Below are 20,830 nucleotides of genomic sequence, written 5' to 3' on the forward strand. Positions count from 1 at the left end.
AATGGATGGATGGATGGATATATATATATATGTGTGTGTGTGTGTGTGTGTGTGTGTGTGTGTGTGTGTGTGTGTGTGTGTGTGTGTGTGTGTGTGTGTGTGTGTGTGTGTGTGTGTGTGTGTGTGTGTGTGTGTGTGTGTGTGTGTGTGTGTGTGTGTGTGTGTGTGTGTGTATATCCATCCATCGATTTTCTACCGCTTGTCCCTCACGGAGTCGCGGGGGGTGCTGGAGCCTATCCCAGCTTATATATATATATATATATATATATATATATATATATATATATAATATATATATTATATGTGTGAGTGTGCGTGTGTGTGTGTGTGTATAGCTATATATATATATATATATATATATATATATATATATATATATATATATATATATATATATATATATATATATATATATATATATACATATATATATATATATACGGCGTGACGCTGTTGGTAGAGTGGCCGTGCCAGCAACCTGAGGGTTCCTGGTTCGATCCCCAGCTTCTACCACACTAGTCACGTCCGTTGTGTCCTTGAGCAAGACACTTCACCTTTGCTTCTGATGGGTCATGGTTAGCGCCTTGCATAGCAGCTCCAGCCATCATTGTGTGAATGTGTGAGTGTGCGTGTGTGTGTGTGTGTGAATGGGGGAATGTGGATATAGTGTCAAAGTGCTTTGAGTACCCTGAAGGTAGAAAAGCGCTATACAAGTAAAACCCATTTACCATATATATATATATATATATATATATATATATATATTTTTTTTTTGCATCTCAATACAACATTTTATTTATGTATTAATTTAACCTGCTTTAACCCATCGTATGTTGTTTGTTATTTCGGCTCTCTTGAATTTCTTACAACTAAAAATGTAGGCTTTTTGGGAAAAAAAAAACAAACTCTAATGAAATAAAACATTTTGTTGCCTGTAATTACATAACATGTGGTATAATATAAAATAATTGTTTACATCCATCTTTGCACTGTGATCCTTGAAGCCATGTTTGTAATCTTATTTCAAGACGGTACATTATGGACAGTGACGTCATTTCGGAAGGGGAGCGCGTGGGTCACGTGACACAAGCCCGACCTCTCTCACTTCCTTAGCAACGTGTGGCTGTACCCGGAAGTGCTTTAAGTCGTTTTTAGCGAACCGGCTAACGTTGACAAGTGACAGTTGGAACTTACAATCATCCTTCTTTTATGCGCCGTGTCGCTTATGGGAGACAAGTATAAGTAAGTAAGTGGTGGTTATTTGTGCTTTCATGTCGGCAAACTGTTAGCTTGCATGCTATCGCAAGCCAACTACTACACGCTTCCCTCGGTTGCTTACAGTATATTGTAATATGTAATATTGTGATATGTAATAATGTAATAGGCCAGCTGGCTTTGTGTGGATAAAGACTTATGGCAAGGCGGTGTAGAACACGTAATTAATGTTGCTTGCATTAAACGCTAAGATAAAGGTTATCTACACCGGAGATGTGCAATGCATGTTTTAAAGCTTTGAGATGTCACTGTCGCCTATGATATTCTTTATGACGAGTTAATTAAAATGATATTATTATGTTGTCTTCACAGGAGTGCTTCCCCCAAAAGGTTTTGCCACACAATTGTGTGTATTGGGCGATGACAAGTAATGCAGGGGGATATGGAAAGTGCTCAGAAGAAGACTACTGCAGAGCAGCAAACACCATTATTCAAAGACACTTCATGGCACAATACACGGGACTCAATCCAGAATCATAAGCTAAGTGTCGGTGGATTTGTTTTAGTGCATGCAGGTAGGTATATGCACTCTATTCAGTCATTTTAAGCAAAATATTTAACATTTGCATTTTTTGGGAAGTTTGCTTTTCATTCACAATCCTTATGAAAGACAAGAACATGTGTATTTTCTTTTTTATGCACGCTAACTAGTAAATACATGCGAGTAATGGAGCCTACGGGAGTTAATTTGTTCCGCTATAAAGTGCTCTAAAAACATCCTAACACTTCCATCAACATTGTATATAAATGCTGTAAGTATATATGTAATGTAGGTACATCAGAATCAGAATCACTTTAATAATCCCCAAAGGGAAATTAAGATTTTCAGCACAATCCCATTCAAGAGCAGACAAACATTACAGGGAGACAAAACAGGATCGCTGACGAGGCGGCCCTTACAAAAAAGGTGAGAAACAGGTAAACGGGGGTCCAGACTGAGGTCAAGGGGGGAAAAAACCTCATAGCCATAGCACACATAAACATGTGTGTAAGAGGTAAACATAAAATAACACAAAGGGCATTAAAGACAATAAAAGAGCAGAGCTGATGCAACCAGCTGCCTCTCCAGCAGTGCCACTTCTACACACAGCCACAAAAGTAAAAAATACAAATAAAACATACACTGTGGTGGCCTCTGCTGTGTTCCACGCCATCGTCTGCTGGGGTGGGGGGAGCATGGCCAGAGACAGGAGCAGACCCAAGAAAGCAACCAGTGTCCAGTCCGCATGGATGAGCGAGGATACGTCCGAGGAGACCGAGGTGTCCGATACCTGCTCATTCAGCCAAAACACTGTGAAGCTTCTCCATCCTGGCGCTCAGCGCTAGCTCTGCAGCTCTGTCTCTTTATCCGCATCTCCTCCAGTCTCTCCAAACGGACTCTGGACCCGGCAGCTGGTCTCCATTGCCAAAAGGCTCCCAGGAGGCAGATCCAGAAGTTCACAAAAAAGCACCGCAGAAGTCACGAAAGTGCCACCCATTGTCACACAGTCCCAATTCAATTCAATACATTCATAATAACATGTAGTATTTACGTATTTTGGTAATTTTAATCATACAAGAACACATTAATATCGCAAACAAATCACAGCGTTCGCTTTTTCCTTCAACAATCACTGATTAATCACATACTGTACAATGTCTGCTTTTACTGAAATGCCGACTGTTAGGATGTTAATATATTCCTGTTTAGATGAAAAATGATTAGCAATCCTTGCGAAGAAAAAAGCGGGGCGGAACAAAGGGTCGTTTCGCATCTTTTTTGCCATTATCATATCTCAGTTCTCAGTTTAGAGGCATGATTTATAATCTAGAATTAACTTTCACAAGCTCCTAGGCGAGAAAGCAGCTCACCAAAGTATGATGCAGAATGGGGATATTGCCTCTGATCAATGCGCCGTTAAATGTAAGTTCTTAACATTAGCGCTTATAATAACAATATTGATAATACTTGTTTAATATTCAGGTCACGAAATGTAAATAGGGTATTGTTGGTGGTTTTTGGATGGTTATTGAGTTTTATGGTCAAAATAGAAGCAATGACGTCATGACTCCTATTGGCTCCATTAGAAGCGGACTTTTATTTACAAATTAGAATGCATAAAATAAAAAATACGTGTTATTGTGTGTCCTAGGGATTGTGAAATACAGATAACATTCCAAAAAAATGCAGTTCCTTTTAAACTTAAACTTGGTTAGTCAATGAGGGTGATGTTAAAGTTCAGTTCAGTTTCAGTTTATTTCGAACATGCATATGATACAATGTAATGCATCACATATCTCCAGTTGTTTCATTACAGTGTGCTTGTTTGATGGCGACGAAATAGGATAGACTCTGCAGGGCAGATTGTTTTGAAGCTATTGTTATTTTGAAAAAGTTATAATTAAACCAGTCATCCTTTTTTTTTACCGCTTGTCCCTCTCGGAAGTGTGGGGGCCTTGAGCCTATCCCAGCTGCAGTCGTGCAGAAGGCAGGGTACACCTTAGACTCTGCGACCGCAAGAAGTACAAGCGGTAGAAAATGGATGGATTTCCAGGTCAGCCTGTTGATTATTTCAAGCACAGCTGCCACCAAGCTAAAGGTTTTGTGTATCATTGAGGCGTTTATAAAGACACAAATACCTGAAGTCCCACTGGCTCTTACAGCCCCCCTGACACGTTATTACGCCTGCCAAACAGTTATAGAGAAACACTGCCCTAAACATAGTATACGGTAATTCCGTTTAAATCGTTTTCTTACATGGTTTCATATGGTTTCAGGTGCAGGATACCATTCAGAATCAAAGGCCAAGGAGTACAAACATGTATGCAAAAGAGCTTGCCAGCAAGTAAGTATTCTACAAAACCAGTGAAGTTGGCACGTTGTGTAATTTGTAAATAAAAACAGAATACAATTATTTGTAATCCCTTTTCAACTTATCCATCCATCCATCCATTTTCTACCGCTTATTCCCTTCGGGGTCGCGGGGGGCGCTGGAGCCTATCTCAGCTACAATCGAGCGGAAGGCAGGGTACACCCTGGACAAGTCGCCACCTCATCGCAGGGCCAACACAGATAGACAGACAACATTCACACTCACATTCACACACTAGGGCCAATTTAGTGTTGCCAATCAACCTATCCCCAGGTGCATGTCTTTGGAGGTGGGAGGAAGCCGGAGTACCCGGAGGGAACCCACGCAGTCACGGGGAGAACATGCAAACTCCACACAGAAAGATCCCGAGCCCGGGATTGAACCCAGGACTACTCAGGACCTTCGTATTGTGAGGCAGACGCACTAACCCCTCTTCCACCGTGCTGCCCCTTTTCAACTTATATTCATTTGAATAGACTGCAAAGACAAGATATATAATGTTCGAACTGAGAAGCTTAATTTTTTTTTGCAAATAATCATTCACTTAGAATTTAATGGCAGCAACACATTGCAAAAAAGTTGGCACAGGCATTTTGACCACTGTGTTACATGGCTTTTCCTTTTAACAACATAAACGTTTGGGAACCGAGGAGACCAATTTTTGAAGCTTTTCAGGTGGAATTCTTTCCCACGCTTGCTTGATGTACAGCTTAAGTTGTTCAACAGTCCGGGGTCTCCATTGTGATATTTTAGGCTTCGTATTGCATCACACATTTTCACTGGCAGACAGGTTTGGACTACAGGCAGGCCAGTCTAATACCCGCACGCTTTTATTATGAAGCCACGCTGTTGTAACACGCGGTTTGGCATTGTATAGCTGAAATAAGCAGGGGCGACCATGATAACGTTGCTTGGATAGCATCATATGTTGCTCCAAAACCTAAATGTACCTTTCAGCATTAATGGTGCCTTCACAGATGTGTAAGTTACCCATGCCTTGGGCACTAATACACCCCCATACCATCACAGATGCTGGCTTTTGATCTTTGCGCCTATAACAATCCGGATAGTTTTTTTCCTCTTTGTTCCGGAGGGCACGACGTCTACAGTTTCCAAAAACAATTTGAAATGTGGACTCGTCAGACCACAGAACACTTTTCCACTTTGCATCAGTCCATCTTTGATGAGCTCGGGCCCAGCGAAACCGGCCGCGTTTCTGGGTGTTGTTGATAAATGGCTTTCGCTTTGCATAGAGTTTTAACTGTCACTTACAGATATAGCGACAAACTGTAGTTACTGACAGTGGTTTTCTGAAGTATTCCTGAGCCTATGTGGTGATATCCTTTACACACTGATGTCACTTTTTAATGCAGTACCGCCTGAGGGATCGAAGGTCTGTAATATCATCGCTTATGTGCAGTGATTTCTCCAGAGCCTCTGAACCTTTTGATGAAATTACGAACCGTAAATGGTGAAATCCCTAAATTCCTTGTAATGGCTCGTTGAGAAATGTTGTTCTTAAACTGTTGGACAATTTGCTCACGCATTTGTTCACAAAGTGGTGACCCTCGCCCCATCCTTGTTTGTGAATGACTGAGCATTTCATGGAAGCTGCTTTTATACCCAATCATGGCACTTACCTGTTCCCAATTAGCATGTTCACCTGTGGGATGTTCCAAATAAGTGTTTGATGAGCATTCCTCAACTTTCTCAGTCTTTTTTGCCACTTCTGCCAGCTTTTTAAAAACATGTTGCAGGCATCAAATTCCAAATGAGCTAATATTGGCAAAAATTAACAAAGTTTTCCAGTTCGAACGTTAAATATGTTGTCTTTGCAGTCTATTCAATTGATTATAAGTTGAAAAGGATTTGCAAATCATTGTATTCTGTTTTTATTTACGATTTACACAACGTGCCAACTTCACTGGTTTTGGGGTTTGTACTTTGATCCTTTCACCAATGTCTGCACAATTAGGGTATTATATTATTTACATTGAAGTACCAAGTATATTTTTTAAATAGTTTTCTGACATTTTGTTACCTTAAGGTCTCACCTTTTCTCAATAATGTCTGTTAAGTGAAATTGACAACTATCATTTCCAGGCTGTGGAGCAGCTCAAAGCAGGGGCACTTGCAGTTGAAGCAGTGGCTGCAGCACTGGTGGAGCTCGAGGTTAGTTAATTATGATCCAACACAACTTTGATTATTTTGATTCATTACCTAACAAAATATTGGGGACTTTAAAACAACATCCCATAACCCGTCTCTTTAAATAGTTACTAAACTTGAGACAACACCTGTATGTATTTAAAAAACAAACAAAAACAGCAACATTTGGATTCTTAAAATGCTGATGTATGAACACACATCCCATTGAATGATGTAAAGCATCTTTTACCTCAGCCGCAGGTTAGAAAAAAGAAAAATGGATTTAATGAATTCTGCAGCTGCATGGAATACCGGAGGATTTGCAAGTGTAGTATGCACTTCATATTAAGCCCCAATTATAGAAGACCTTTGAACCGTGTGTAGTTTTTCCTGCATGTGGAAAGACAACAAAATGGAAGGTCTTAATTCAGTCAGAAATCTGAGTTTACATTCATACCTTCCTCATACATACATAAACAAATGTTACAATACAGTAGAAAAGAATATGCAAAACATCTTTGTTAGGGCTATATCACAAGCCTAAAATGGGATTGATTTACTTTCAAACACTTGTCACTCCAATGTAAACTTTTTATCGTTGTTAAACTATGATACAGCCTTTACACAAGATAATTCTGCAAGTATGGCTGATTTAAAAATGTAGTTTGTTTTTTTTCTTCCTGCATGTACTTTGTGTTCTCAGGACTCTCCTTTTACAAATGCGGGCATGGGCTCCAACCTTAACTTGTCAGGGGAAATAGAATGTGATGCCAGTGTCATGGATGGTAAATCACTGCAATATGGAGCTGTTGGTGCTATTAGTGGTAAGTCCATTACTATGATGGGTAATTTCAATTTCATTTTTCCCCATATTGTAATAGTTCCTGTTCCTTTAGGAATCAAGAACCCCATCATGGTTGCAAATCGACTACTAAGTGAAGCACAAAAAGGGAAATTATCAGCAGGAAGAATACCCCCTTGGTGAACATCATGGTTATCAACTACTTTGTCAGTAATGTGACTCTACTACAGCTTTACCTATCAATGTTTTGTGATTTTATTTTGCAGCTTTTTGGTGGGACGGGGTGCACATGACTGGGCTGTTGGCCACGGTGTCCCACCCTGCCTCTCTGAGAAAATGACCACAAGTGAGTATTCCTATAAAAAGTGACCATAACATCATAACTTGTGTTGCAAACAAATGAGTGTATTTTATCACCTAAAGAATTTAGTTTATCTGCCTACAAGCGGAACAAAAGAAAGATGGAGCTGGCTGAGAAAATGGATACGGGGCGTAATCACACAAAGAAGAGGCGACAATCAAGTGGAAACGTGAGCATTATTACATTAAATCGTTGATGTACTTGTGTAACCTAATTAAAATTAAAAACTTACTCACTTTGAAGTAGTTGCCACTACACATGCTACTAATTCAGTCACTGTAAAATGATAATTACTAAGGATTTTGTTTGGACCCCGGAAATACTAGTGTTAAATAACAGTGTAAATGGGATTTCCATCATGCAATCCTTACCATAACGAAAAGTGGTAGTAGTTGTATGGACTTTTGTATTTTCAAGCAAACAAGTTTTAAAAAGCCAAAAACAGACATTCACTTGTATAATATGGTATTTGAGGGAGAGAAGATGGCAATAATGCTCAATAAGTGAGGTGAGTTCTACCATATAACATCTCAAGTTCCTCCACAGAGGAAATGGAGTTAGCAGACCGCAGTGTCTGCTCCAAGAAAAGACGCAAGCGTTGACAGTGGTTTGTGCAAAGTTTCAGTGCACCGAGCATCACAGCTGGCGACTGATTTGATGAGTTGAGCAGAAAGCAGCTGAGCAAAGATTAATTGTGCTCCCAACCCACAAATTGTGCTACCCACTCACAGAAGTGAGTGGGAGAGTCCATCTTGTTTTGGATCGTCATCGTGTTTAATCGAGTATAGCATGAGAACGACTACTGCCAGATATACTAATCGTACCAACCTCTTTCTAAAAAGTATTATGGTCCGTTGAGTACAGTTATCAAACCTCAATATTAATGACATCTGTTAACTAAAGAACAACAGTGAAGTACATTTTTTGTTAACTTAGCCGTTATAGAGTGATATCTAATCAGGTGATTGATTTGTGCATCAAATAGCTTGTTAGCAAACGAGTTGCAGGTTTACATTGTCATCTGTCTCTTCCATGTTTACATAAACGTTCATGACCTGATTGCAAGATTTATAAATGACTGCATTTAGCATCCATGATTTTACTAGACGTTTTTTTCCTCTGCTAACAGTCTTATGTATGTAATTGAACTCTTGCATCAAGTAAAATAAGAATTTACCCTCTTAGAATAACTGGTGTTTCATTCATGAGCTTTTTCCCCCAGAGCATGCAGTAGTTAAAAAAAACCTTTCAAAAATACTTTGCTTTGTCGATCTTATCCTTACCTACGGTCATGAGCTTTGGGTTATGACCGAAAGGACAAGATCACGGGTACAAGCGGCCGAAATGGGGTTCCTCCTTCGGGAGGCGAGGTTCTTCCTTAGAGATAGGGTGAGAAGCTCTGTCATTCGGGAGCGGCTAAGAGTAAAGCTGCTGCTCCTCCACATCAAGAGGAGCCAGATGAGGTGGTTTGGGCATCTGGTCAGAATGCACTCCGGACACCTCCCTGTGGAGGTGTTTAGGGTCACTCCAAATGGTAGGAGTCCACGGGGAAGACCCAAGACACGGTGGAGAGACTATGTCTCCTAGCTGGACTAGGAACGCTTAGGTATCCCCCGGGAAGAGCTGGATGAAGTAGCTGGGGAAAGGAAAGTCTGGGCTTCTCTGCTTAGGCTGCTGCCCCCACGACCCGACTTTGGATAAGCGAAAGAAGATTTTGCTTTGTTTAACTGTAAAACAGGATAGATTTCAGAGCATATGTGAATGATAAGATAAATGCTGCCTTCATGGCCGCCTTAATGCAATGGTTTTCCTAGGCTGAAACCCAGTGGCCCCCGATTTTGACGGCGGAATGAAATTAATGGTGTTCATAGCTGTCAATCACGATTGACAGCTCTTCTTCGTGTAGCGGTTGTGTACTCTCTCAGCTGCATTGTTTTTTCCTGCTGCTCCAAGCGGGGTGTGAACCCAGGTCGCTGGTGTGTGAGTCCAGCGTCTGGACTACTGACCTAAATGCACAGGCAATCTCCTGCCCCGCCAGCACAGACGTGCCTATCGCAAAGGAGATGTATTCATATGCAAAATTATTTTTATATTTGCATTGTTGCTGTCTGTTGAGTAAAACAATATATATGTTTTTCAAACAGTTTTCAGGGGGTGGGGGCTTAGGTTAAGGCGCCCCTGGCTGCCTTATTCACGTTTTAAGAATAAGTCAGATTTCTGGTTGGATTTGGAAATGCATCACATGCTATTCTGCACATACCCACTGCAGGCCTAACTTAATTTGCAGTTTATAGCATGGTGGTTGCAGAAAATCATTTCTCAAGCAAACAGCAACCCACCTAGGACTCAAATAGTAAGGGAATAACTTTAAAGAGTAAGACAACATAATTAATATTGCATGCTAGATTGTACTAATTCATTACTGCTGATAATTTCCTGTGATGTAGGAAAATGGTTCCGGGATTCTTGACACTGTTGGAGCCATTGTGGTTGACATGCAAGGTAATGTAGCTGCAGCGGTGTCCAGTGGAGGTCTGGCCATGAAACATCCAGGCAGGGTTGGCCAGGTAATAGCACTTACAGCTTTTAGTGGTATACCAAGAGTGCATAATCAATATACACTTGTTAGCTATCTGTGTAGACAGTCATGCATGTTGCGTCATATTTGGTTGGCCTTTATAATAACACAGTGAGGGAAAATGATTGCAGCTGGAAAAAATAAACAGTTTGCCTGACTGAAAAAGAAGAAAGTACTCCCAACGGGTTTGGGGTCATTGGCAAAGTGAAAGTTTACAGAAATAGAGAATGACGCACAATGGCGCAGATTCAAGTTACACCAATCACGGTATTTTATATGCACATTCATTGCAAAACGTCCTGGCAGGTGTTTCACTAAGTTTGTTACTTCAGTTTTCATTTGGTTTGTGATTTACAATTATTCAATATTGTTGTAATGAGCAGTTGGAATATATATTTTTTTAATTCTGGGAAAGTTGGTATGCCTGAGTGAGGGCCCAACATTGTAAAGCACAAATTTGATGTATTTTCAAAAGAAAATATGCAATGCTTTGACTACAATAGAGAATTTCAAAGTGTCCCATCCCTCGGTGGGACAGCAACTTGAGCTAAATACATTTTTTTTTTAGCTGAACTCAGTTATGTCAAAGGCAAAATTAATTTATATTTTTAGTTCCTAATCTCAGAGAATCAACACAGTCTGAGGTGAGCAAAAAACTTGACGAAATATGCTTTAGAAAATTATTGCTAGTTTTCCAGGGAGTAGGGGAGGCTTCAACTACAGTATATTATATAGTCTTGAGGGTAGGGAAGATACAGTAATAGAGGCTATATTGTATAGTAATTTTTTATTGACTATATATTGTAATTATATACACAAGTATTCTTTTAAAAAATGCTGAAGAGTCAAAGTTAGAGAAACACAAAATTTGGCTACAACTCTTTCAAAAAAAATTATTTGCTGTTTTCTCTTTATTAGACACATTCAGACAAACAGTTACATACACGAATACTACAACATACACAAGGTGATTTTGACTTTCAAAACTTCTTTTGTCAGGCTGCTCATTACGGATGTGGCTGTTGGGCTGAAAATGCTTGTAACATGAACCCTTATGCTACAGCAGTCAGTACCTCAGGTATAGTACTCCATATCTTCTACACCATTCTATATGTTGTGCATACCTATTCTAATGTATAACAACCACACAAGCCCTACATTTTTTGTTGGAGTCAATAGCAATCAGAACCAGATATTTGGTTTGAGTCTGTTTTTTAGCCCCACTGTGTCAAGTTTTGAAAGGCCCGATAATTCTTTCCAATGACCTCCGATCATTCCTGCTGGCTGAGTGATTCTCATCAGTCACTTCCTCAGATGATTGAGTCATCTTTCTCCTCTCTTTGTTAGTCATCTGCACGCCAGGTGCCTTTCGAGGCTCTTTGAATATGCAATGACATTTGACAAGGGACACCTGCTATGGATAAAAACAGAGCCAGTGCAGAGCAGCATATTGTTGTTAGTTTACTGTTCCCGGATCCGCAAGCTATCTCAATCTATTCCCCCCGCAATTAAATTCTATATACATTATGTGATGGATGGAGTTTTCCTGTCAACTGTGCTGTACTGCTTTTCACTTTTTTTTCCTCGATTGTGTCAGAACCAGGAAGACATAGGCAGAATAAGGTGGTGGTTGCTTCTCTTAACTGCAGACATTGGTATCCAAACTAAATATTGAGTTAACTAACTACACCATTGCTTTTAATTGTAGCTTTGTTTAAAAAAAAATAAAATAAAAAATGGGCTAGAGTTGCCTGTCCTCTGCTAGCTTTGACTTCAGACATGACGGCGTGGAGCAGTTGGGAGAGTGGCTATGCCAGCAACCTGAGGGTTCCTGGTTCAATCCCCACCTTCTAGCAACCTTGTCACGTCCGCTGTGTCCTTGAGCAAGACACTTCACCCTTGCTCCTGATGGGTCGTCGTTGGGGCCTTGCATATCAGCTCCCGCCATCAGTGTGTGAATGTGTGTGTGAATGGGTGAATGTGGGAATAGTGTCAAAGCGCTTTGAGTACCTTGAAGGTAGACAAGCGCTATACAAGTATAACCCATTTACCATTTACATCCAACATGTGAATAAACTAATAATGTATATAAGTTAGCCACAAAGTTGCCAGATGTAGTTTTAATTGCAAAGAATAGCCATCCTACAAATTGAAAACGTATTTATATGCTAAGAAGCGTTGAAGGAATTTTGATGGGGATCAACATCGAAATTCTTCTCACCGGAATTTTTTTTTTTTTTGGCTAGACAGGTTACACGAAGACTTATACAATTATTGGACACCTAAAATCTGCCTTTGGTGATCAAAAATGTGAGGTCAATTTAAAGCAATATAGTAAAATAGTTTGACGATATCACAAGATGAGAACGATATCACAAGATGAGATAACTTTTAACAGGGGAAAGGACTGTGCATGATGGCTTGCCATCATGCACATCCATTGATTTTAATGTAATTTAACACATAAATGAGCCCAAAGTACATTAGATGACAGTTTGAAAGGGTTTTGAAAGCCTTTGAGAATCCATTGATTTTAATGTAATTAACAAATAAATTAGCCCAAAGTACATAAGATGACAGTTTGAAAGGTTTTGAACGCCTTTGATTAAAAATAACTACAAGGCTTTCTTTCTTTTATGGTGATGTTATGTTAATCCAGTATCAAAGATGATGAAGTGTAAATTTACTACTGTATTTCCACCACATCCTCTCATTTCCTTATAATGTGGCCACGTCTCTGGTGTTGGCTAAAAAAATATTTCCTAAGGGGGCACGTAAGTAGATGAGCGCATTGTGTGTTCCAGTACATCACCTGGTTTTAATTTCCCTGCATGAAAGCCAGTCCCATCAAAAGAACCAGGAAAAACAATCGTTTTCATCCTGACATAAGGGAAGCATGAGCCTCACCCTCTGTCACCCTTCCTTACTCAATCACCCCGCCTAACTTCTATTTTGCAGCATGTTGTTTTGTTATATGTCACTTAAGCTGTACCTTTGTGTATCCACTAAATTGTTTACTTTGTTGTGGTCCTTGAGCGAAAAGCCTGCATATGTCAGTGTTCACTTTCGCTGCTGCTCCTGCTGCTGCTGGCTGTCCCAGATTCCTTGTGGGCTTTTCCCCTATGTGATTCTTGTGGGGCTGCAACTCTAGTTCAACTGTTTTTGTGCCGCTGTTATAACCACTTCTTGTGCGCTTTACAGTTTTACACAACAAAGGACCCAGTACCTGGCCAATCTGACCTTTTAACTCTCAGTAGAAAATAACTTGATGCTCCGCATCTGGTTTCCACAGTTGCAGTCCTGTATTTAGTTTTGTTGTAGACTCTTGATATTTTACGGTGCTTACAAAAAAGTGTTAAAGCATTACGCAAGTATTGATAACAACAACACAGCAATGTTGTTACACTCCTTTCTACCACATGCATGCATTTTGTTTTTCAGGCTTGTCAGTTATGATCAAACATTATAAGTTCGGAAGGACCACCTTCAAAATGTCTATATATACATATATATATATATATATATATATATATACCATATTTTTTTCGGACTATAAGTCGCAGTTTTTTTCATAGTTTGGCCGGGGGTGCGACTTATACTCAGGAGCGACTTATGTGTGCAAATATTAACACATTACCGTAAAATATCAAATAATATTATTTAGCTCATTCACGTAAGAGACTAGACGTATAAGATTTCATCAGATTTAGAGATTAGGAGTGACAGATTGTTTGGTAAACGTATAGCATGTTCTATATGTTATAGTTATTTGAATGACTCTTACCATAAAATGTTACGTTAACATACCAGGCACGTTCTCAGTTGGTTATTTATGCGTCATATAACGTACACTTATTCAGCCTGTTGTTCACTTTTCTTTCTTTATTTTAAATTGCCTTTCAAATGTCTATTATTGGTGTTGGGTTTTATCAAATAAATTTCCCCCAAAAAAGACTTATACTCCAGTACGACTTATGTTTTTTTCCTTTATTATGCATTTTCGGCCGGTGCGACTTATAGTCCGAAAAATACGGTATATATATATATATATATATATATATATATATAAATATATATATATATATATATATATATATACATATATATATATATATATATATATATATATATATATATATATATATATATATATATATATATATATATATATATATATATATATATATAATATACACCTGCTACATGTTTCCATAAAAGTTATAAAGATTGATGTGAGACATTTGTGCAAGCTCCCTGTGCTTTTTTTCAGATCCTTTGCTTAAAGTCTTTGCACTTTGTTTCTGTTTGCTTCCTTGGATGTGATGCCATACCACATGCAGCAACAGCTTCAAAATAATTCAGCACTTTTGGAAAGAATTGCATGTTCACACTTTATACAAGTTATCCTGCAGATTTGGTTAGCTTTAATTTAAGAATAAGAAAATAAACAATGTGTTCGACTTTACAGATAAAGTTGTTAGTGTTATATTTGGCAGCCGGGTCACTCATGCTCACCCACATCTGTTTACATTTAATTTCCCTGCTGTGAGGCAGTTGTGCCCTTGTAATAACAGTAATAATGATTCTTACATGTTTACCTATCATATTCATACTTTTGTGTGCTTACATAAGATTTCAGTTTACACAGTTTGCAAAAGCCCCTCTTGTAGATGCATTGAACTTTACCAAAAATAATGCAGGATCCATGTGTTGGGCCACCCTTGTTTTAACACTTTCAGTGGTGTCTTTGTGTCTCTTGCAGGCTGTGGTGAGCATCTGATTCGCACCATGCTAGCACGGGAATGCTCTGCGGCCATGCAGTCGAAAGATGCTCATCAAGCATTGCTCGAGGCTATGCAAAACAAGTTCATCAGTGAGTTGAATTTTAATTTCACAGAAATGCCGGCCAAGAATGTGTTTGTAAAAAACACAATGAAGTTCTGGTAGGATTACTAAACAGTTGCAAGACCACAGTCAGAAGAAACGTTGGATACGTCTTGCTGCTTTAACTTGGCCCACAAATTCTTCATACGTCAAAGTTGACAGTCGAAGATTATTTGAGATGTTGTTAAATGTTTAGGTGAAGATTTTGTTTTATTCTTTTAAGGGTTTTGCCTTAGAATTAGGGCTGTCAAAATTAACAAGTTAACTCATGTGATTAATCACAAAAAAGTATTGCACTAATCATGTACACACTTAGATTAATCATGACATTTATTTTGCGCGTGCAACCTCTAACTAACTGCTATACAGTCAGTGATCAGCTCAATGCATATGTCAGTAAAACAAAATGAGTGAGGAGACTCCGAGTGGTGTGCTCGCTCTCAAATTTCAATTCAAAATACAGCCCTGAAGAACTTTGTATAAAACTGTTACAAAGTTTTTGAAAATACTGACATGCATTTAAGTAAAACAAACAAAAAAAACATTCCTGTATGACAAAAATAAATTCCTCTTATCTGCTACAAACACGCTTCTCCCGCATGCTTCCGCCTTTTCTGCCCTTTAAGGCCCCCACCTTGCCGGTCCCACACAGCGCAAATGATTATGGGAGATGTAGTTCTATTTTCGAACCGGCCAATGCAAAAGCGCCAGAAAAAACTACTCACCAAATTTTTGTTTTACACCGTCACACATCACGGCATTACTGTGAGGATTTTGAAACTACAATACCTCGGTATCTACAATACCGTTAGAACTCTACTTACCTGTTGGCACCTGTTTATTTGTATTTGGGATCCCATACCACCAGAAAATTGTAATTTAAACCATAGCAGCGTGGCAGAGATATTAATTAAAAAAAATGTTCCATCGAAAAATTAGCCGTTTGGAATTTGAAACAATTGTGCAGGTCTTTTTTAAGCAAATTTTAATCATTCAAGTGAGTAATCACATGTGATTATTCATGATTAATCCAAATTCCAAAATGTGATCAATCTGATTTAAAAAAACTAATCATTTGACAGCCCTACTTTGAATGTATAGTTTATTATTCCTGTAGCTCTGTCATCACCATCTGTTACACTGGTACATTTAGACTAGTACCAGTTTAAATGAATTCAGCTGTTCTTTCTTTATCATTTTAAACATCCATCCATCCATCTTTTTCCGCTTATCCGAGGTCGGGTCGCGGAGGCAGCAGCCTAAGTAGGGAAGCCCAGACTTCCCTCTCCCCAGCCACTTGGTCCAGCTCTTCCCGGGGGATCCCGAGGCGTTCCCAGGCCAGCCGGGAGACAGTCTTTCCAGCGTGTCGTGGGTCTTCCCCGTTGCCTCCTACCGGTCGGACGTGCCCTAAACACCTCCTTAGGGAGGCGTTCGGGTGGCATCCTGACCAGATGCCCGAACCACCTCATCTGGCTCCTCTCGATGTGGAGGAGCAGTTGTTTTACTTTGAGCTCCTCCCGGATGGCAGAGCTTCTCACCCTATTTCTAAGGGAGAGCCCCACCACCCGGCGGAGGAAACTCATTTTGGCCGCTTGTACCCGTGATCTTGTCCTTTCGGTCATAACCCAAAGCTCATGACCATAGGCAAGGATGGGAACGTAGATCAACCGGTAAATTGAGATCTTTGCCTTCCGGCTCAGCTCCTTCTTAACCACAACGGATCGATACAGCGTCCGCATTACTGAAGACGCCACACCGATCCGCCTGTCGATCTCACAATCCACTCTGCCCTCACTCGTGAACAAGGCTCCGAGGTACTTGAACTCCTCCAGTTGGGGCAGGGTTTCCTCCCCAATCCGGAGATGGCATTCCACCCTTTTCCGGGCGAGAACCATGGACTTGGAGGTGCTGATTCTCATCCCAGTCGCTTCAAACTCGGCTGCGAACCGATCCAGTGAGAGCTGAAGATCCTGGCCAGATGAAGCCATCAGGACCGCATCATCTGCAAAAAGCAGAGACCTAATCCTGCAGCCACCAAACCGGATCCCCTCAACGCCCTGACTGCGCCTAGAAATTCTGTCCATAAAAGTGATGAACAGAATCGGTGACAAAGGGCAGCCCTGGCGGAGTCCAACCTTCACTAGCAAAGTGTCCGACTTACTGCCGGCAATGCGGACCAAGCTCTGACACTGATCGTACAGGGAGCGGACCGCCACAATCAAGAGTCCGATACCCCATACTCTCTGAGCAGTCCCCACAGGACTTCCCGAGGGACACGGTCTAATGTCTTCTCCAAGTCCACAAAACCCATGTAGACTGGTTGGGCAAACTCCCATGCACCCTCAAGGACCTTGCCGAGAGTATAGAGCTGGTCCGCAGTTCCACGGCCAGGACGAAAACTGCACTGTTCCTCCTGAATCCGAGGTTCGACCATCCAGTACATCTGAATAAACCTTACTGGGAAGGCTGAGGAGTGTGATCCCACAATAGTTGGAACACACTCTCCGGTTCCCCTTCTTAAAGAGGGGAACCACCACCTCGGTCTGCCAATCCAGAGGTACCGCCCCCGATGTCCACGCGATGTTGCAGAGTCTTGTCAACCAAGAGAGCCCCACAGCATCCAGAGCCTTAAGGAACTCCTGGCGGATCTCATCCGGGAGCTTTTTAACTACCTCAGCAACCTCAGCCCCAAAAATAGGAGAGCCCACCACAGATTCCCCAGGAACTGCATCCTTATAGGAAGACGTGTTGGTGGGATTAAGGAGGTCTTCGAAGTATTCCCTCCACCGATCCACAACATCCGCAGTCGAGGTCAGCAGAACACCGTCCTCACCATACACGGTGTTGACAGTGCACTGCTTCCCCTTTCTGAGGCGGCGGATGGTGGTCCAGAATCGCTTCGAAACCGTCCAGAAGTCGCTTTCCATGGCTTCCCCGAACTCCTCCCATGTCCGAGTTTTTGCCTCCGCAACCGCTGAAGCCGCACACCGCTTAGCCTGTCGGTACCTGTCTGCTGCTTCCGGAGTCCTATGAGCCAAGAGAACCCGATAGGACTCTTTCTTCAGCTTGACGGCATCCACAACATGCCATGACAGGCACCAACTACCTTGCGGCCACAGCTCCAATCAGCCGCCTCGACAATAGAGGTGCGGAACATGGTCCACTCGGACTCAATATCCAGCACCTCCCTCGTGACATGTTCAAAGTTCTTCCGGAGGTAGGAATTGAAACTCTCTCTGACAGGAGACACTGCTAGACGTTCCCAGCTAACCCTCACAATGCGTTTGGGCCTGCCAGGTCTGTCCGACATCCTCCCCCACCATCGCAGCAGGTGGTGATCGGTAGAAAGCTCCGCCCCTCTCTTCACCCGAGTGTCCAAAACATGAGGCTGCAAATCCGATGACACAACTACAAAGTTGATCATGGAACTGCGGCTCAGGGTGTCCTGGTGCCAAGTGCACATATGGACACCCTTATGTTTGAACATGGTGTTTGTTATGGACAATCTGTGACGAGCACAAAAGTCCAATAAAAAAACACTCGGGTACAGATCCGGGCGGCCATTCTTTCTAATCACGTCTTTCCAGGTTTCACTGTCGTTGCCAACATGAGCGTTGAAGTCCCCCAGTAGGACAAGGGAATCACCCGGGGGAGCACTTTCCAGTACTCCCTCAAGTGTATCCAGAAAGGGTGGGTACTCTGAACTGCTGTTTGGTGCGTAAGCACAAACAACAGTCAGGACCCGTCCCCCCCACCCGAAGGCAGGGGGAAGCTACCCTCTCGTCCACTGGGTTGAACTCCAACGTGCAGGCTTTGAACCGGGGGAAACAAGAATTGCTACCCCAGCCCGTTGCCTCTCACTATGTGCAACGCCAGTGTGTAAGAGAGTCCAGCCCTTCTTGAGAGAACTGGTTCCAGAGCCCTTGCTGTGCGTCGAAGTGAGTCCGACTATATCCGGCCGGAACTTCTCTACCTCGCGAACTAGCTCAGGCTCATTCCCCCCCAGCGAGGTGACTTTCCACGTCCCAAGAGCTATCTTATGTAGCCGAAGGATCGGACCGCTAAGTGTCCTGCCTTCAGCTGCCGCCCAGCTCACATTGCACCCGACCTCTATGGCCCCTCCCATGAGTGGTGAGCCCATTGGAGGGGGGACCCACGTTGCCTCTTCGGGCTGTGCTCGGCCGGGCCCCATAGGGACAGGTCCGGCCACCAGGCGCTCGCCATCGTTCCCCAACTCTGGGCCTGGCTCCAGAGGGGGGCCCCGGTGAACCACGTACGGGCGAGGGAAAACTGAGTCTCGGTTGTTGTATTTCCATAGAAGTCTTCGACCTGCTCTTTGTCTGATCCCTCACCTAGGACCTGTTTGTCTTGGGAGACCCTACCAGGGGGCATAGAAGCCCCCGGACAACATAGCTCCTCTACCACAATAAGGTGGCAGCTCAGAGAGGAGTCATTTTAAACAATGCTCCATAAATCCAAAAATGTTTTTTGTTAAGTAATTGCCTCTGACTTAGACAACATCCCTGTTTTTCTTTAAATCAGCTTTTAAAAGTGTTTTTCATGATATACTGGACCGCTGAAAGACATCTTTAATTAAATAATTTACAAATCCAAAAATGTATGGGTAAACATTAAGGCGTTACATAATTTGCTGTTCTGCTATTAACGAGCATTGGCCTTTCAAGATTAAATATCATTGTGCATTTAATTACACTTTGCAGAATAGACCTATACATGTTGTGATAAGTCTAGAGTGTCCACCATATTGGATGTTGCACAACCGCCCTCTAAATTACAGTAATGCAAGAAACTTGACTGGTCTTCATTATGTGCATTTTTACAAATTATTTTAGTTAATGCCTTTTATTCACCCATTCACACACACACACTAATATATGTGGGAAACAAGTGGGCATCAAATACCTAAAATCGTAATTACGCAAATTTTAATCAGTAATCGTTCAATTCCATGCAGCACATGAATGAGGCATGTTCTCCATTCGCTCTTGCCACATCCAATATGGCGGTGACATGTACCTATGATTCACCGCTCAATGTGGGTTCTGGGTATATTAGTCTATGCCTCAGTTAGTTTTGTGAAGAATGTCTTTGAAGGTAAAATGTGTCATTTTGTCAATTTGTTCCCTTAGTTTAATAAATGTATTTCTCCCTCAAGGCTCACCTTTTTTGGCCAGTGAAGATCGAGTTTTGGGTGGAGTAATTGTCTTGCGGTGCTGCAGATGTGTGGAACCTCAGCCATCTTCAAATATTCAGGGTGCACTAGGTGAGACATGAAACATTTAATTTCCGACCACATTTTGCCACAAAAGCTAAGGTTAGACAAAGATATTGCTGTTAATATTTCAAAATATATCTTTGTATAATTTGGACAAAAGGTGCGGTGGGTCACTATGGCTTTCTTGACGGGTGGTCCATGTTTTGACTTGCACAATCAGGCTCCAGTTTCACACCCTTCATCTCAGATCTCACGTAGACCTCCCACTATGGAATCATCTGCTAATCTTCAGACAAGCAGAGGCCCTCGGAATATGCCCTATTTTGGCTGATTGTCTTTGTAGATCCAGTTTCTGTACCTGGAGCTTCTAAAAAAGCTTTTCTCTTTTGCATCAGTTGGCATACTTGGTTGTACTATAAACTTAGTTTGGTAAATGTCGCTTGACATTTGGAAGTATTTGTCATTGTCTGATCAACCATGTGAGTCTTTATAGATCAACATGTATCAATCTTTTTATTCTTTTTTTTTAATGTTTTAATCTGTGTCTTTACAGTGGAGTTTCATTGGAGTCACACCACAGAAAGCATGTGTATTGGCTACATGTCGGCCCAAGATAGCAAAGCAAAGGTGAGCTCTAAATTAAATTGTCTTGACAAGAAATTTAGTCCCTCTGTTCTCGGTATGTAACAATATC

At 41.4% G+C, this 20,830-nt stretch overlaps 1 protein-coding gene across 2 annotated transcripts in view; it reads left to right on the forward strand.

Annotated features, from left to right (window-relative positions):
• The first annotated feature begins 1,076 nt into the window (after nucleotides 1-1,076).
• Nucleotides 1,077-20,830, forward strand: part of tasp1 (taspase, threonine aspartase, 1) — a 36,328-nt gene continuing 16,574 nt past the window's right edge. Inside the window, exons 1-13 of one of the 2 annotated variants that reach the window (XM_062058484.1) lie at nucleotides 1,077-1,246; nucleotides 1,588-1,790; nucleotides 4,033-4,100; nucleotides 6,231-6,299; nucleotides 6,979-7,099; nucleotides 7,172-7,256; nucleotides 7,344-7,423; nucleotides 7,501-7,607; nucleotides 9,886-10,005; nucleotides 11,016-11,094; nucleotides 14,779-14,889; nucleotides 20,077-20,184; nucleotides 20,690-20,763. In XM_062058484.1, coding sequence (XP_061914468.1) covers nucleotides 1,646-1,790; nucleotides 4,033-4,100; nucleotides 6,231-6,299; nucleotides 6,979-7,099; nucleotides 7,172-7,256; nucleotides 7,344-7,423; nucleotides 7,501-7,607; nucleotides 9,886-10,005; nucleotides 11,016-11,094; nucleotides 14,779-14,889; nucleotides 20,077-20,184; nucleotides 20,690-20,763 — 1,167 coding nt within the window. In that variant the 5' untranslated portion in view covers nucleotides 1,077-1,246; nucleotides 1,588-1,645. The remainder of the gene's footprint in view (nucleotides 1,247-1,587; nucleotides 1,791-4,032; nucleotides 4,101-6,230; nucleotides 6,300-6,978; nucleotides 7,100-7,171; nucleotides 7,257-7,343; nucleotides 7,424-7,500; nucleotides 7,608-9,885; nucleotides 10,006-11,015; nucleotides 11,095-14,778; nucleotides 14,890-20,076; nucleotides 20,185-20,689; nucleotides 20,764-20,830) is intronic. The other variant, XM_062058483.1, reaches the window with a different exon arrangement.

Source organism: Entelurus aequoreus, linkage group LG09 (genome assembly GCF_033978785.1).
Source record: "Entelurus aequoreus isolate RoL-2023_Sb linkage group LG09, RoL_Eaeq_v1.1, whole genome shotgun sequence".
Classification (NCBI taxonomy): Eukaryota; Metazoa; Chordata; class Actinopteri; order Syngnathiformes; family Syngnathidae; genus Entelurus; species Entelurus aequoreus.